This window comes from Podarcis pityusensis (assembly GCF_964106645.2).
Source record: "Podarcis pityusensis genome assembly, chromosome: 1".
NCBI classification, from domain to species: Eukaryota; Metazoa; Chordata; class Lepidosauria; order Squamata; family Lacertidae; genus Podarcis; species Podarcis pityusensis.
The window spans coordinates 59,868,237-59,887,609 of NC_138028.1; the positions used below are offsets into that span (position 1 = coordinate 59,868,237).

The 19,373-nt window shown below is 39.2% G+C and overlaps 1 protein-coding gene across 2 annotated transcripts in view; it reads left to right on the forward strand.

Moving 5' to 3' along the window:
- The first annotated feature begins 1,352 nt into the window (after window positions 1–1,352).
- NAV2 (neuron navigator 2) overlaps window positions 1,353–19,373 on the forward strand; it is a 528,711-nt gene continuing 510,690 nt past the window's right edge. Inside the window, exon 1 of one of the 2 annotated variants that reach the window (XM_080982305.1) lies at window positions 1,353–1,964. In XM_080982305.1, coding sequence (XP_080838431.1) covers window positions 1,890–1,964 — 75 coding nt within the window. In that variant the 5' untranslated portion in view covers window positions 1,353–1,889. The remainder of the gene's footprint in view (window positions 1,965–19,373) is intronic. The other variant, XM_080982307.1, reaches the window with a different exon arrangement.

Below are 19,373 nucleotides of genomic sequence, written 5' to 3' on the forward strand. Positions count from 1 at the left end.
TGTCAGTAGTGAGGATGGGGAAACAATGTAAGTGTGACCAGCAATATAGGGATTAGTTGTAGCCCTGTGTTATGTAGATTGAGAAAGAGTGAATGAACCATACAGAATAAATCAGCAACTCATAAAGAGCAGTTCCTTCAGAGTAAATACAGGCAACCTGTATGTGTATCCAAGAGCTGCGGAGAATTTTACTAGATTACGGCTTCCTTGGAGATTTCTGAAGAGATGCAGAAGACTGGTAAAATTATGACAACCACTTGGTAGAAAAGGGTTGGGGAACTGAATCTGTCTGGTAGGCTGGAGCCTTATTTCCCCTGCAGGCAAAGTTTGACAGGTGGACAGTGACAGGTAGAGTTGAATTGTAATTGTATGGCAAAAAAGACTGTTGTTCTAGTACCTTTGTTGCTCTTTATCTAGACTTTGTAAATAATTCCTTATGGGAGCCATTTTCATTTTTGTGTTTAGATAAAGAACCAATTAGACAACAAGGCATCCCACCTAAATAAATATTACAATTTGGCCTTTCCTTTGAGGTGACACATGATTATATACTGCAGGGTATCAACTAATCATTTTTTAAAATTAGAGTAGGGAATGAGTTGTTTAAAAATACAGTTTTTAGATGATAGTAACTTTCTTTTTCTTTCACTGAGTAACAATAGTTCATTTGGCTTATGGATAATGTGTTTCTGTCTTTCTTGGACTTCTTTGTTGCAGAGGTAGAGCCAGGAACTGTCCAGTCTTGAACATTAACTTACCTGGTGATTATTACACAAAATATGTTATTGCTTTCCATGTGCCTTTCACAGATGGCTATATTTGGCTGAAACAGAGAAAGAAATTTAGATGACAGTAAAAGTATATAGAAGGAATGTTGAAGCACATTAAACTACTCTTGTAAAGCAACATTGATTTCATTTCTGTTAAATTAAATGCCAAAATAAGGAGGAGCTACATATTGGGAGACATCCAGTGGTATATGTATGTGAGGAGAATTGACTTTCACTCATGCAGTGGGACTTCCCCTTCCTCTCTTTCCCCCTGCAGTCCCCTATGTACCCCCCCCCCCAAAAAAAACTGCTTCTGAGAGTTGGGCACATTTTGGAACAGATTTTAGAGGGGATTTCAGGGGAGAGGAGAGGAAAGGGATGCCCTGTTGCACAAGTCAGCTCATCTGATACTACATTTTACCCATTATTTTAGCAACAGTGTGTTCTTAACCATGTGCATAAGAAGTGTTATATGTGCAAAGCTCTGATTTTATCACACATTTTAGCTGCTAATGTAATAAAGATCCTTTCATCTGTCAAACAGATAAAATATATGTTTTCTCCCTTTTAGGCCTTTGCTTGTGTGGAAGAAGACGATGACGACGACACCGTTGCATGGATGATTTTATGTAATTTACACTTGTTAGATTTGCAAAAGGCAATTATCATTGTGAAGTGTTTACACTGATTTATGGGAGGAAGGTGGCCTAGGAGAGGGATGCTGATAATATCAACACAGTGGATTAAATGCACATTTACACCTTTATTGACACATATATTATCCATGCCAAGAATGCTAGTGGAGCAACAAGGAAGATGCTGGTGAAGCAATGATGTGGCACAGACTGTTAAATATGGATTCAGCTCTGCCAGCTCCCTATAACGCACATCAATGGATTTCTACATCTGAGCTAAAATAGGGAATAAAGGGCTTACAGTGCTTGTCTGTTAAGATAATTAGCAGAGATGGCAAACCAGAGATCTGAAAGGATTATAAAAAACAAGGAAGAGATTTGAAGGTTCTCTCTATTTTTCGTTTCACATTAATGTTTTCTTATTCATACTGTGGATTTTGAGGAAAAAGCTTCAGGAGACACGCAGGATATTTGTTACTGGGAAATGGAATCTGGATCAGAGTCTAGCCAGCATCAGAAAAGAAAGCCTGTGACACATGGACTGGAAGATCAAAAAAGAGTAAGTGACAAGACTTCACCACTGGCATTTTGTGCTTAAATTGCTGAGCATGATTCAGAGAGTTCAAATGCCACTTACAATTTTTGTATTCAGCACAGATTTTCAGTGTTGTAGCTGGTGGTGGATGAGCTTTCTTAGGTTGAACATTGAACATTGATCTAGTTTAATTGGCTGGCACTGAGTGGTAAGGGAGCAGCAAAGAACTGGGAAGCATCTAGCTGTTTTTGAAAGAGCAATAGGAAAATAAGAAGCAGGAAGAACGATTGGTTATTATAATGAGTCTGCTGTCACGTGGTGACACTAGTGAGGAAGATAAAGCTAACTTACTATTTCATTTGTTGGTGGGTGCTGGGGTTTTTTTAAAAAAATAAAAATGCATAAAGGACTGTTTTCTATGTAAGATCTTAAATGAATAGTCATGTAGTGCAATCCTATGCATGTTTACATAGGAGTAAGTTCTTCTGTCTTCAGCAGGATTTACTCCCAGGTAAGTGAGTGTTGGATTGCAACCTTAATGGAATATTTGGTACCCGTGGATTTGCAAGATGGTCTCTATATGTTTCCTGATGTCTCATGTGTTTGAGAAAAGTGAGAGTATACTTAAATAATTGTATGCTTTTCATTGGCCAGCAAGAGTTTGATGAAAACTATGCCTTGGGTTTTTCATTGACATGTGACTCTATATCCAATATAGTGTTGTCAATCATTATTAGTAATTGAAAGTAGTGAGCAACTGAATTTTAAACTTATTTTACTGGTTCAAATTGTGATGTGTTGTTGCTATATAAGTCCACAGGGATTAGTTGGTGGTGCACTAATGTATTCTGGTTCCTCTGGAGATCCCTTTTTTTCATTGTGACTTAAATGCATCTCTTTGAGAAAATTGTTGAAATATGCCTGAGCTGTAAATTGAGCATCAAGCTTCACTTTTCCTTTTCAATAATGCCAGCGATACAGTGAAACAAGAAGGATTATGTGTCTTGATTTTCTTTTGCTGAGTCTGTTGAAGAATAAAACTTACTTTCCACTGGAAATAAAACCAGCTTGGATAGCGCTCTCTCTCTCTCTCTCTCAACAAGATGAAAATGCAGTTGTTTGCTTAGGGAGCCGTCCCCAAAGAATCTCTCTCCCTCCCTCTCTCCTGTTTGCTATATCAGCTGAAGGCGACAAGGACCCTTCATTCTCCCATTTTCACAACCCCATTCGGAGGTGGAAATAACAATCAATAGACACTGAAAGAAAATTCTTCTTATCGACTTAATTTCTAGAGGCCTTTAATATATTTTAAAGCCCTGCTGTATACAAGGCTTGCGCTCTATGAGACAAACATTTGGTGTTCTTGACACTAAGATACTGTAGAGCTGGTTTACTAATATTAATATGCGGTTTTGACTGAAACTCTGATAAGTATGGAGGCCTACATCTTCCATCTGCTCTTGGCTCTGGGTGTTTGGTGCACATGTAAAATGGGGCCTCTGAAAGTATAATATAACCCCAAGTGAGGCTCGGTGGCAGCTGGGATAACATCAATTGGTCATGCTTAGCTGACATTCATTTTAACTTGAACTCTAGCCGTCATGGAGATTATTAAATTTATAATGATATATGTAAGATCTATTTTAATGACTCTTCACGCTTGGGTGATCTCTGTCTTACTTGTGTTTGCAAAACAACACGGGGAATTGGGTATTATTACGTTTCCTTCCTGGCTGAATTTTCCAGGGAAAAGGATGTGGGTCAGAAACTTCAGTGAAACCTATTTAGGATTATAGAAAGAAGCACTTTGGACCACAATCCTTGGGCTGAATGTGTGCTACCTGCCTGCCTCTTTGCGAGATACTCATCCAGAGATGTTGTGTATTTGACGACTGTCTAACATTAATAATTAATTATTGGAACAGATTTGTTCATTGGAAATAAATTGGTCTCCTACATGAATAAATAAGAAAGAAATGGTGTTAAATTAGCACATGCTCCTGTTTTCTGTCTGTAAGAAAACTGTGCTAGGAGACTGTGAAGGTTTATCCACCTTTATAGAGGGAAAGAAAATAATGTGCCCATGTTCTTTGTGGTTTCTTTTCTGTAACATACATTGCCTGTGCAAATTGGAATGGAAAGAGGAACACTACCCCATGAATATGTTTGAGGCTCAGCCCTTAAGATGCTTTTTTCATAACCACATTTTGTGGGTGTTGAATTTAATTAGTATTCTTAGCCCTGATCTCCAGCTTGATCTCATCTAGCTTTGTTGTTATAGATTGGCCTTCAGAAAGCTGTAGAAAATTGGGGTCTGCTCCTGCCCCCACCCCCGAGTTGTAGTGGTAGAAGGGAAGCTTTTCACTGATTTATTAGTTTCCAGAAAGAATTAAAATGGGATTGACACTAATCATGTTCACAGTTGAACTGGATTTAGCCATACAATTTTTAATGGCTTTGATGTGAATTACATGCCTAAATCCTGGTTAACTTTTCATTTTAAAGTTAAAAATTAATAACCTAAATAACCATGTGAATGGATCTGCTGGAATCAGTAGAATTATTCTTATGGGCAAAGAAATAAGTTTTTGCTATTGATAGCATTACATAATTTTTGGGGCTTGTAGCTTACTGGTTTCAGGGAGGAGCCATAAATTAACTGTGCAATCCTATGCATGTTAATAAAAAGTAAGTTCCACTACAGTCAATAGGGGTTTTCTTCCCAGTAAGCATGTTTAGGGTTGCTACATCATAGTTGTTGTTTTTAACTGAGAAAAACTTCCTGGAAGCCACAATAAACCACATAAAAATTGCTGGAAGAACAAGCAGCATTGTTTGGTACAGTAAGAATCTATTTAACCAGTGTAGATGCAAGACGTCAATTTTCTGTGACCCAGTAGTATTGATTTCTCTTGGATTGATTCCTTTCCTTGTTAAGTTTCTTATTCAGAATTTCATAGACGTGCATTGATTTGAAAACAGTGCCAGGGGGTGGGGTATTGTCAAAATGTTTCTTTTTGTTATTAATAAATGTTACTTGGTTCACATTTTGAGGTGAACTGTTGTTTGTTTTAAACTTAAGCATAAATTTGCCCAGTAGTTTTGATATGCCTGGTTATGCCATTAGGTTCATTGGGTTAGTGCACAATCACTTAAGGCAGAACTGACTTAAGAGTGTATTCTTTTAAAAGCAGCTCCAGGCTAGGGATGTCAGAGATGTCTGACTGAAATGGTAGCAGAAATTGCTGGTGTACACTTAATTCATCCCATTTCTGGAGAGGAAATCAATCCAGCAACTGGTACATATGACTGGTCTTCGCTGTTGCTTTCAGTCTGCAAATGATAAATAATTGATGTTCCCTTCCCCCAATTTGCATTGTTTCCTTTGCACTGAAATAAATGGTATTTGTGTTGAAATGAATGTAATAATAACTTAATTACATAAAATTCAGCCACAGTGAACAGCAAGCACAATAATGTAGTGTTCGTTAGAAGCTGAACTGTAGCAGAATGGAAACAGTGCTGCATGCAACAAGTATTGGTTGGAGCAGAAATTGATGGCTTCTTACTCCAGATTGTTTTTTTGCAGAATTCCCTTGACCTCTCCACCTTCTTCCTTTCTCATAGCTGTCAACGTATTCCCTTATTCCGAATAGGATTCCTCACAAGAAAAGGGAAAAGTTGACATCTATGTCCTTTCTCCAGATTTCCCCTGAACATTTCTCCAGATTTCCATTTGAACATAAGCGAAACAAACATTTAATTAAACTAATTACATGTGCATTAAACTAATTAAATGTGCATTAAAAGGCATTTTAAAGTTTTTTCATGATTTAATCTAATTGATGCATAGGGACTTTTCTTCTTTCCTAGTAACAGCATTGATTTGTGTGATTTTTGGGTACCCCTTCTTTGAGTAGTTACTTCTGTATCATCAAGTAGATTGGAGGTACCTTACCACTTCCTCACCATCTATCAAAGCAAATTTCACAGATTAAGTGGTCCAAGAAGTACTAACTAGAATGTTTAGTTTTCATGTTTAAGGTATGATTAGATTGGCTGAATTAATGTTGTAAGAGTAGCACATGATTAGACACTTAATAAATTATGGGGTTCTTGTCTCATAAGAAAAGCCCTGCTGGATGAGACCAAAGGCCTATGGAGTCTAGCATTCCTTTTCCACAGTGGCCAACCAGGTGTCTATGAGAGTCCCACAAGCATGACATGAGTGCAATAGCACATTGAGTTTTACATATCCGTGCCTATTATAACAGTGCAACAGAAATATCTTTTCGATTATTTCTCCAATAGCACGAGCTGTTTGCATGTTCCACCAGGTTAAGAGTGTCAAAAGATAATCTGTGTAGTTTGTGTGGCCAGTGAGGTACTCTGGTGAGTTTGCCTCTTCAATGAATTTTAGATTAAGGACAGTGGCCAGGAACATACTATGTTAGAATAGACGGAGCATAGTTCAGTCTTACTCTCTCCTGCGCAGACTCTGTCCATATTGACTGAGCCATCTCTGCAGCATAGTAATGCAATGCATGACTAGGCTGTGGGACTTAAACACTCTTCTAAATTCAAATCTGCCCCCAACATGCAAAGAATAAGCTAGCAATTATGAAGCATGTATGCTACAGGCCTGCTGTGAGCAGAAAACTCTTGTTGTGAGTCATTCTAATACTCGGCTATCAAACTCTTGTAGTGCTCGAGTGATTTAAATGTGTTGAAATAATGGGTCTTGCTTAAGGCTTGTGTAAATCAACATGACATTGATGAAGCCTTGCAGATTTACTCCTGTTCAAGATCTTGTCCTATTCAGTGTGTGTGTGTGTGTGTGTGTGTGTGTGAGAGAGAGAGAGAGAGAGAGAGAGAGAGAAGAGCTGATCATTGACTGGGTTAAATTCAAATAGAATTCTGACAGTTTAATAGTGCCCTTTTGTAGTAATTACCTATATCATTGGAAGAGCTCAGCTTTTATATTTGAGATTTCTCTTTTTCTTCTTTCCAGGTTTCAGATTTACCATCTTGCTGTAAAATTAATAAGCTGCTTGTACATATTTTAAAGGTTGTTTAAATGTGTTAAGGTGAAAGCTTAATATTCAGGTTTTTATGAGCAAAATGCTTGAGCCTCTCACTGTAAGGAACTCATTATCTTCACATTATTTTCTTTTTCAAGAGCCAACAACCGTACAATGGCTTGTGGATAATAATCAGCATTTTAGCTGCACAATGTGCTTGGAAACTCAAAAAATGAATAGGTTGTTTTCGATTGCTGCTTGGAGTCTTCTATCCTTCTGGTTTCTTGTCTCCCTTCCTTATTTCTTTTGTTACAAAATGTTATACTTAATCTCCAAGTTCGCTCCCATTGCTGCCACAGTGTTTCAAGCACTACTTGTATTGCTGCAACACTGTGATGAAGAACTTCAGATCACTTGGAATTACGCCTTATGAAGAAGGCTTAATTTTGTTAGTCCCTGAGCAGAGTTGTATCGCCAGTGTTCAGTTTGCAAGTTTAGACATACCTCAATGTTTGTTTCTCTGGACTTTTGCCAGTTTGCCTTTTGAGCTGCAAGCAGAACTTGCTGTTACTTTGGCTGATAATGCATGCCTCAAGATGGATTGTAGTTATAAGAAACTCAAGAATCTGCTTGGAAAGCAGGGACAACGTTCTCCTGTAACCTGTCTTGGACTTTTTCATTTTTATTGCTATAACCAGCATTGTGTGCTGAAACCCATTCTTGCAGTTGCTAGAAGAGATGGTGAAAGGGCATACCATTTCTTAACATTGCAATAAGTTGATCTGTTTGAATGTTGTATAAGTGGGGGTGGGGAAAGAGTTAAATGTGATTTTGCTCATTCCCATACACTCGCTACCTGCAGACCCTTAATTAAGATCCACATTGAGTCTCTCCTGAGAGGCTCCATATGGGGGAGCAGGGAATGGAATGGAGACTAAACAATTTCCACTTATGCCACACTGAAAATAATTTTTAAAAATGAAATCTACTGAATTTTTGCTCAAGCTATAATGAAAACAAATTTTGGAACTGGAACAAAACAATTTTTGCATATGTGGCAACCAAAATAATTTTTTATGGGAAGTAGTGTTAAAAATAAAAAGCATTTGTCCAAAATGTAACCTTGAGTGTTAATGTGAATGGACTGGGCAACACAATGAAAAGGAGAAGGGTATGAAATGAGTTAAAATGGAAATCCCTTATTGTCCTGCCAGTAACCCATTTGAAAAAGCAATTAGAGTCAAACCCACCAATCAGCATGTCCAAAGGGACTTGGCACTCAGCTGCTGGTAACTCCAAAGCTAGCGGGGTCAGCATCTGGCATGGACATGGGCTCTCCTCAACTTTGGGAGTGCTCAGTGTGTGTGCATGTCATGCACACGACATGCACATGTGACGTCACGTGGCAAGAGGAAGCTGCGAGGCCGACCACAACTGCTTCAGCCTTTGCCCACATCATATTAAGTACTTGGGAATACAAAATCCTGGACACAACTTTACAATTTTTGTCACTAATAAGAATATCAAAACTTGGTGTAAGGCATTTTTATCATGGATGGGTAGAGTTGCATCAGTTAAGAATATGGTACTTCTAAAGTTTTTATTTCTGATTCAAATTTTGCCTATATGTATTTCAGTGGAAACCCTTAATAAATGGCAAGAAATGGCAAAAATCGTGAAAGCAAAATGAAAGATTTGACAAATTTAGACCCTCAAATTAGCTCAATCTGTATCATCTTTGGATAGCACCCTTCCTTCCACATCCCTGACAGAAATCGAATTGGCAAGAATTAGAAAGAAAAAGACTTATATATATTGGCTACTTTTTATGAAAATGATAGTTCCCTCACAGCGGAACAAATTATAGAAAAGATGAAAGGATGCAATGTGAATTGGCTACTTATTCATCAAATTGTACATTTTATTTCAAGCTCAACACTTAAGTCTCAGGCCCTTTGGTCAATGACGCCCTTTGAAAATTTAATTTTGAATACGATTGAACATTCTAAAAAGATCCTGTCAATTTTGTACAAAATATTTAGTGACCTTACTGCTGGACAATGTTCAGCAACCAAACAATTATGGGGAAATAGACCTAGATATCAAAACAGAAGAGGCTGACTGGAACAACTTATGAGCAAAAAACCCTTTAAGACCCATGTCAACCTACATAAGATTATTCTTTTAAGTTAATTTATAGATGGCATTCAGATACAGTTACATAAACAAAGTATCTTAAGCAATGTATTGGAGAGGATGTAAGACAGTTCGTATGACATTCCATATGTGGCAGTCATATGAACTTGTGCAGCCATTCTTGGAAAGAGTATTTGTGGAAATAAGCAATGTTACAAATCTTCATGCATAATGTAATTTCTCTGTTGATTAACAATATTTAAAGAAGATCAGCTCAATTTACTTTATAAGGAACTCATCACTTTTTCCTGGTGGCGGCATGACACTATGACCATTTCTCTATGCTGAGCCTTGTCTAAAGGTGACATATGCTCCTATCTGATATTCTGGTAGTAAAAGTGGGGGAGGGCAGGGAAATACTATGAAAAATTTCAGTCTGGGCTCCTCTGATCATGGAACTGTGATCTTGTTCTTTTTCTTTCCTTTTGGAGATTAACACTGTGTTGATAAGATTTGACAGAGCAGATGAGACCAGCGGTCCATCTGGTTTGGTATCCCGCCTGTGGCAGAGATCAATATCTTATGCTTTAGAGAAAAAAGTGCACATCAACCCCTACATTAATATGCCAAGTCAATCATGCAGTGCTGAATATGGGAAAGGAATAGCTTCCTTCCTTTCTTTACACCCTGGAGATCAGATGATTATTCTTATTTTAGTTTGCATAGTTCAGTATAATAATGCTCATAACATTATCTGTTCATCAGATTTCGCATTAATATATGCTTTTTGTAATACTAAGGCCAAAAATTCCACACTCGTGCTGTGTTGTGCAGGGAGTTTTGCTTCTTCTTGGTTGTTCCCATTTGTTGTTCAAAAGTTAACTTCAGCAGTAATGCGAAAGGGCTTTGATTAGAATCTGAGGTGTATTGCATTTGCTGCCACTGGTTTCTCTAATTCATTTTTTATTAGGATGCTCACAGACATAAGGCAAAGACACTGTACAAGAGCTTTGCAATTTTAAAAAGATTTTCAGAATAATAACAAAAAGCAAACATTTACGAACCAGTTCTGTAATTCCACCTGCCTCCATTGTGCAGGTGCAGTTTTTCAGCCCTTGCTAAATTCTGAGACACTTGGTTCCTGTGTTTGCTGAAAGCTCAAGAATATGCTGCTTTGCATAAAAATAGCACCATGGACAGAACTGGCACCTGCATTCAGTAAAACATCTCTTAAATGCCCTTTTCTCCTTGCAGCTATTTAGATTAATTTGGATTACTCAGTGTATTGTGCGAGGACACTATCAATTTAAATGGGTTGTGCTTTAGTGAATCAGATGAGCCTCTGGGTAGGAAGATGATTCAGAAATAGAGAAGCTATGGCTTCCTTTAACAGAGACTCATTGTTCTGTAAATAGTTAATAAAGTTTATCTTATGGTTATGGACATCCTGGATTCTGCAAGTCATTAATATGAGAACAACACAAATTGCTCCCATATTCTTGTTACAGACCTAAGCAGATTCCTTTACTGGGATCCATAGAGCTTTGTATGCGCCTAAGACATTTCCTTGCATGCATAATTTCTCTTTCCAGGTCAATGTTGTGCCACACTGAATACTGCTCCAGAGGCCTCAATCCTCAGTAATGGCTTAATGGAAGGTGTGTGTTGATGATAGGAACCAACACAGATATCTCTGGCATGGTTTTTTAGTTGCTGTTGATTTTATTTACATGTGAATAATAATAATAATAATAATAATAATAAATATAAATATAAATATATAAATATATAAAAATATAAAAATATAAATATAAATATAAATATAAATATAAATATAAATATAAATATAAATATAAATATAAATATTTATACCCTGTCCATCTGGTTGCTTATTTGATTTTATAAGTTTTAAACATTTTAGTGTTGTGATTTTATTCTGTAGACTGCTTTGGGGTCCTTGGATATAGAAAGCAGTCCATAAATTTTAATAAAAGCAACAATAACACAAACAGTATCGCTGTTATGTGGAGCCTCATGTATGACTTGTTTGGATTCTGGTGTTAACTTTGGAGATACACTTACAGAAATAATTCTGCTGATTTTCTGCTGTTGCTCTTAAAGTTTGCCTGGGGCAGTTTAGAACAAGACAGTTGCCTGCCATTCACCTCCTATATTCTCCAACATTTGCCGTATTGGAGGGTGGAAGGTGTGAAGTTTTATGAAAGGTTGATGCGTGTAGCACAGGAATCCTAAGGAGAGAGAGCTCATGTTTTAAAATCTGATTTGAAAACTGGGCTTGAAATTTGGGGATGCGTGACTGAATGAATTCTGTGAATAATTTTGGTGCAAATAAATAAATTCTGAGGGGTATGCGAATGAGTCTCTGCCATTAGAGCTGTAATGAGGTGCAGTAAGATAGGACACTGGACCCAGACACGGGCAGCTGTTCTCGTTTAAAGTTGTCATCGCTGAGACTAATTTTATGAATAGAGATAGCACTATTGGAGCAAATATGTATGCACTGGCTGTTTTTATTTTTCTTACTAGCATTTTTATTCTGTCCCCATTTTATAGTCTGCCTAACAAGGCATCTGATATAAAGATTTCTTTCTTTGTGTAGCCTGGTTCTACTTCTTAGACGTCATACAGCAAAATTCACCAGTTTGTTGGCTTCCCGTATCATTTTCAAGGGAATAAGTCAGTACCATGCAAATAGGTGCTGCATAGCTCCAAGCAAACTTTACATATGGTGTAACATAACAGACCACAATATTACATCCTTGGATGTGTATGGCTACAGAGCTCTATAGTAACTGTTCCCTGAAATCTGTGGGAAACTGAAGATGCCCTATACCTGTTTTGATAATCATACTGTGAGGTCAGGGAAAAGTCACTTAGCTGTTAAGACACCCTGTGTGGCTCATCTTCCTTCAGGGCTTTGTTGGAAGTAGGGGACAAAAGAGACTTGTGTGTGGAGGTTATACATGTCTGCTTGATACATATTTAATTTTTTAGGGTCTTGCTTCTTGGTGATTTCTGAGCCATTCTTATTGCTTAATTCATGTTGCTGCATTTCTTCTTGTTTTTATTCTTAAGTTCCCTGCTTAAATATTTGGCAGTTTTAGCATGTGGTACATTTTACAGTAATGCATGGTGTCCATTGCTGCTGCTGAGTCAGAAATCAGGAGAGTTAAAAGTAGGCAGAGCCAGGGGGTAATGACTAGCAAATCTAGGACAGGTAGAAATGATTTAGTTCTTAAGGTCTCATTTTTATTACCTTATCTTGTTTTTAGAGCCAGGTGCTTAGCTTAGAAAGAAGCATCTGGTATGAATAGTATGGAAGAGACTGGTTCAGCCGCAGCACATGAGCAGAATGCAGATTCCGCACAAACACACCTAGGGAGTTTCCTCATGCCTGTATTTGTTGTGTCTAAAGGCTTGTGACTTAACACAAAAAGGCTGCAATCCTATGCACCTGTATAATCACAACATTAATGAAAGGCATTCTTTCATAGTAAAATCCCTATAGAGCTTTCATCTGAAGGGATAGGGAATACAGCCTAAGGCCCTGCTCCTCAAATTCATTATCATTCACTACTACTAGTTTTAGATGGGAAGCTGCTTCTATGCTAATAGCAAGAGACGTAAGGCTGCAATCCTGTGTGGACTTATCTGGGAGGTACATTCCGCTGAATGCACAGTTATGCACAGGATTGCACTGTGTGTCCTTTAGACTTTAAATATAGGAGATCTGGCAGATTTTTAGGATTTCCCGTACCAGTCTAGAATTAGATTGTCACAAGGACAATCCTCACTCTCGTAATACAATAGTGCTTTATTCCCCAAGCTGCTTCCTATACATATGAATCTTGGAAAGCATAATCTGGCCCAGACAATAGCCTGAAATGATGACATTAAAATGTCATTGTTCTGGAGCCTAGGGTTTTTTTTGTGTGTGTCTTTTTTTGGAGTTGATACCTGAATGTTAACTACTCCTTTGTCGGCTGAGCTTAGGCTGATTGTGATAACTATGTATTATGATTTGTATGGCTTAGAATTTTTTCAGCATTTCCCCGTTAAAGCAAGGACTGAATTCAGAAGGAGAAAGCCTCCTTCTGAAGTATCAGAGAATAATAGATAGCAGAGTGTTTGACATGCCTAAGAAATGTATTCATTTTACATTTTGCATGCAGAGGCACAGCGTGGAAAAAGTGTTGCAAGCATTTACTTTGTTCTAGGTTCATCTGAATATACCCTGTGATGACAATGGGGGCAGTCAGAACTTTAATAAAGGGTGTGCATGCCTTAGGGAAGCAATGCAGTCTCGTGTTTCTCACTTGAGAATTTGAATAGAGTTGCTCCCTTTCTCTTCTATTATTATTATTATTATTATTAAAAAGCTGTAAGGCTAAAAGCATTTGTGACTTTCCTAGGTTTACACTTTGAGAGGAATGCTCAAACCATCAGGGGAATAGTGATAACTGTTTGCTTTGCATAGCTTTACCTAAGTATCTGAGTTTTTTGTTTTTTATTTTATGATCTCAAGGGAAGGATCTAAATACTTACCAGTAACTCTAGGAGCAGTTTCTGATTCCCTAACACTAGTGACACTCCCCATCGCTGGCATATTTTAAGATAACTTTTGGTGAAAAATGGGTTAGGTGATTAAAAGTTTTATTTACTGGGTAGGCTTTTGTATTACCCTGCCCTAAGGATTCACTGTTTTGAAAAGTAAGATATACAGCAGCAGTTCTAGTTAAAAACCAGAAAATTCTGAAAAGATTTAAAATTAAAAATACTCAATATTGGCTTGATATTAGGGGCTGAAACTCAGCCGAGTTCAAGCCCATATCACATGCTTCTCGTCAGGCTTTCAGGGACTCTGTCCCATGGAGCATATGAAAAGGAAACTCCTTAATAGGGGACCAGCATGATCAATATCTGCATCTGTGTTCATATTTGGCACACAGTGGGAAGAGGAAGCTCTTGTCTGAATGTAGAGGTTGAAGTTTGTTAGGTGAGATGGGCACAAGTTTCCTAAGGGCTTCACAATGCAATAGTACCACTTGGAAATGTTCACAGACAAAGCACCAAAGCATGTGCTCCCAGTGGCGGATCTCAACTAGGAAGCAGGCTACCTTCATCCATAGCAGCTGTACAGAACTTTAAACTGTGCTTTTACAGTCCACTGTGTCTAACCACATCTTTAGATGCAGCAGGTTAAGTGCTATTTGTTTCAGACCATTAGTTTTCTGAATTCCAAACGAAATGCAAGGCATCCAAACGCCTGTGGCCTCTGGTGTGATGCTCAGGTTCAATATGTACCCATGACATGTGATGAGGGCTGTAGTGGAGAATAGATAGTTAGCCCCCATGCTAACCTATTTTGTTCTTTTTGTCCTTTAGTGATATTGGGGAAAGCTGCATAGCTGTAGAAAGCCTAGGAGACCCATCTGTGCAATTTCCCACCCCCGTCTTTCTTTCCTAGAAGTGGGTAAGGAGGGATGTATCCATTTGCTTCTCTCTGTATCACTGTTGGTTCAATAAATGTTTTAATTCATCCCAATTTCCCAGAATAATTTATAATACTGTACTAGCAAGGCAGAGATGGGTGCTGGCTTTCGGACAAAGCTTGGCTGTGATGGGCACTGAGGCACAGAAGCAGGTGCCTGATGAAAGGACTGCCACATGTACTCATTGTGTACCCCAAGGTTCCCAAGGAACTAGTTCTAAAATAAATAAATGAGTGTACAAGATAGGCTGGGAAGAGGGAAGCTTGCTCCATTGCCCAGAACTCAGTCCTCACAACTTATAAAGGGTGCAGAAGCTACCACATCATCCTGACTTGTGGAGCAGTGCATTTGTCTGTCTCTTGGTTCATTCAAATACTTAGTGTCAGATCAACAAATTTTGCTGTATGGAGCAAAAGCCTGCACTTCTGTTCCCTCTCCTGCAGGTTTGTGCCATCATAATCTGTGCCAGGATTCCTTCCCTTAGGTACAGCAACACCAGCAAGGGCAGGGGGCAAAAAGTCTTTCTGCCCTTTGTGTCCCATGCAGGCTTCCTTCTCTTGGTGGCAGTGGGACAGCGACAAAGGGAGAAAGTATTTCTCCCATTCGCCTCCCGTGCCACTGCCACTGCCACTGCCACCACCAAAAGAAGGAAGTCTGCAAACTCATGCCCTATCTTGCAGCTTCATGCCTTCCTCTTCCTGTGGGAGTGGGCAAGGAGCACACAGAACTTTCTATTGCCACCCATCTTTGCTTTTTAAAATAGTGGAAGCCAGCTGGAACATCTAGGAGGAAGAGTCAGGCCCTGATGACAACATTGCATGGGAGAGGCACTGCACAGCTGCAGCATACTTTCACTGGCTCCTTATATTCCAGCTGGGTTGAGCTTCCTACCAGAAGAGATGAGTGGACGACCCCCCACCTCTTCTAATATATGGAACTCGGCCGGAATGTAAAGAGTCACTAAGTGTGTCCTGCAGTGCTCCTATCTCCTACGCTGCCATTTTGCCACTCCCTAACCTGCCTCCTGGGACATGTGCCCTCTTTTGCCCTCCTTAGTCTGGGCCTGTGCTTAGAGACAGAATAATAAAAGAGTGTTGAGGAATGTCATGTTATGCTTGAAAACCACGGACTGCTTCTTGAACCTTGGGGGCCACTGCTACTTGATAAAGCTACTTAAAGGCCAGGCTCTTCTTATATTGTCAGGTGAAAGACTCTCAGTTTTCTCAGCCATTGCTTCATATGAATCATCAATAGCAGGCACACAGTAATTCTCCTCCACAAACTTTGAAAAATAAACCGTATCATAGTGCCATTAGCATTCATCTATAGAGTGCCAGGTGTGATAAATTTGTCTAAAGTCCTGGGCTATATGAGAAATCATCAGACATGTATATGTATGAGCCACACCAATTTTTTTGTTTATTACTTTGAAGTCGCTGTGTTGGGTTTGGAGAACTAGGTTGTAGCAAGGTATTGGCTATTGTCAATGAACATGGATATGCCTATTTAAAAGAGGCAACACAAAGGCTGCTGCTTAGCGTCCTTGGAGGTTACAACAGGATGCAATTAGATTTCTTTCAAAAAGCTTACATATGAACCCACCCCCTCCCACCGTTCGCAAATCTATCAAGGCCTGAATGTTCAGGCTATATTCTTCCATGAGTCTGCAATGTCTAATTTTCCTCTGTAAGATTATAGCCCATTTAAATTGCCCATCGCAAATCAATTCCTACAGTGCAATTTAATGAAACCTTTTGCTGGCAATTAAGATTACAAATCTAGAAACGCTTTCTACATAACAGTCACTGTTAAGCTGGGTTACCTTGTTATCTTTTGAGGGGGGGAAAGTGCAATGCATATTCTAATGGTGTGCTTTAAAAAACTTGAATCCAATTTTAATGTTTAATCTAGGAAAATGTTTGCTATAAAGTATTTATTTTGTTTTAAAAAAATTAATTGAAATGCATTTTCCAATATTAATATTAAAATTAACCAGCTTTGAAAACGTTTCATGTAGAAATTCTGAAGGGAAAGGCTCAATTCCAGAGATCCTTTTTATACAAAAGTGAGATGGGTGCTATCCTCAGTGACTATGTAGATCATATATTTGAGAAGTGAGAGTTAGTGTCTGAATTAATTCCATCTCCCAGTAGTTAGCATTTAATGAGCGAGATCCTAGAGCACATCTCATTCCGTATGAGGATTTCTTGGTACCTGCCAATTCTACCCTCCCCTCCGCTTTGCCCCAACACCCTTTTGTACTTATATGACTTGATCCAGAAGGAAGATTCAGCCATGCAGATTGTCTCTGTTGGATACAGATAATTTGGGTATTTTCCATTTAAAGCTCATGAAAGCTTTAGCTCATTATCATTAGCGCCCCCCACACCTTCACCAGCAGTTATATGTGCAGTTGTTGGGGGGCATATGTGTGTTCCCCCTCTGGATCAGGTCATACATCCTCAGAATAGCTTTTCATGGTGGGACAGTCCAGGGCATTAGAAATATTGGAAACTGCTTTTATTTATTTAGTTTTGTTGGAATTACGTGCTTTTCATTAGCACAGGCATTTCAAAAGCAAAATGATCAGAAGCAGTGACACAGAACTTCCCTTTTGTCATCTCTGTCCTGTTCTTCCACAAGTTTGATAACTGCTTGCATGCTGGCCTTGTGAGACTTAACAGGCATGAGAAGTTGGACTTATCTCTCCACCCAGATTTGGTAATTTGTTCAGCCATGGCAATCTGACAGCTCGCATGCCTCGAAGCCAATGACAACGGTTGGGATGTTTCCCGCATTGACAGAGTTTCTGAATCATTTCCCATTAGATACTTAGAAGCATCTCTCAGCTAGAGATGTCCTGCGCATTAGGCTTTGACAAACTAAGTGACAGTTTGCTTTTGAAGTGGTGGCTGTTTGTGAGCTCTGACTGAAGTGGCCTCTGGTTCAGATGCCCAGCTGTCCTCTTGGGGCTGGGCACACACTTTTTCCTGAGTGTTGGATTCCTTGTTTTCAGTGGCACTTTGCTGTTGCTGCCTTGCATGTTCCCCATCCCCCTTTTATTTTGGCTCCAGAGGATTGTTTGACCACAAGACAAGAATCTTCGGTCAGAGGTTGTGATCTCTTTACAGGAGACTCCTCCTCACACAATATGAAAGCCAAAGTAATAGCCTCTATTGGAGGCAGACCTTTTTGTTTATGCACATCTGCACTATGCCTCTCATTAGCATTAATTACTACTATATTGGTAACAGGCCTTTGACTAAATCAATATATAGTTCCTTGAAAGAAGCACCCTAGATTCTGGCAGGTGAGCCAGCCCAAGATCTAGTAATACGACAAGGAGAGGCATTCTCTACATTATGCTGATGGTCTGTTTTTGGTGCTGGAGATTATGGGGAATCTGTTAAGAAGATGACTCAGCACCCTCTCCCTTTGGCAACTTGCTGAACATTCAGCCTTACAGGGTTCACCATCTTCCACATGGCTTCCTCCATGCACAGAAATGCTGTACTTCATAGGAGTCAACTCCTAGGGGTCAAATTCCCCTTAGCCCATGCAATAAAACATTTGAGCCTCTCACTCCCAGTTGATAGGCATTGCCATTCAAGTGACGTGTACACACTGCATCTTGTGATTGATTGGGCAGGGCAGGGCTTACCTGCCTCCTGCAATATTTTATTCAAGTTGGCACCCTTGCTGCACTCTCCGCACACTTTCTCCACTGCGAAATGGAAATTCAGAATGAAACAGTAACCCAGAGGGAGGAAGTGAGCTCACGCATGTGACTTGCCAATTCTTCTTGTGATTCCTCCTTTCCCAGGCTCCTCCATATGGCACGTCCAATGACATCTCAGAAAGCTGCCTTTTTGTTGAATCAGTTGATTGGCTCATCCAGTTCGGTATTATCTACCCTGGTTGGCAGATGCTCTCCCGGGTTTTATATGGAAATCTTTCTTAGCTCTCTCCGGGAATGCCAATGATCAATCCTGGGACTTTTTGCATGCTTAGAATGTGTCTTGCCACTGAGCGACATCCTTTCCTATTGGAGCTTCTCTTGATGCCAGCCTCCCAGGAATTTAGTAGTGACCCTCAAGAAGGTGTGTTAGGTGCCATACTGGGCTGTCTTGGTTGATCCCTACTCTGAGCAAGCTGGATTTCCCCCTCCTGCTTTGAGATCTCTGACTCCCAGAAATCATCTTCTCCAGTAGATCTCATGGGAAGTCAGAAGTTCTAACCGTCAAAGCCACCCCCCCTTTAAGTAAATGAAAGCTTTTATGAAGCAGAAGTAATAGTGTGTCAAATGTTTTCACTGTTGAACTTTGCTAGCCAAGAAACTATTCATAATGTCTGATAATAATTTAATATCCATTGATCCTTTGTTTCTCTTTTGCTGGCTGGCTGCCCAGATTCTGTAACGATGAGTAGCTGTCTATGTGACCTTTTTCATTATTGAATGCATGGTAAAGTGCCATGCACATTCTTCCCATTGCATCAAACACCAATCTTTAGGTAATGGGGAAAAGAATATCTAATTAGGGAAGCACCTTAACTTATTCTACAACCCTGGAGATTTTAGCCGTAGGTTTCTTTTGTATGAGGTGTTGAAACTGTGCCTTGATTCTAAACTGTCTTCTTGCTGGGGTGGGGAAGCAATCATTTCTGTTAATGTACAGATGATATCCCATGCATAAATTTTCACATTCAAGAATCACGCAAATGTTTTAAAAACAGAGCTTCATGATTGCAAAATTATAGGTGCA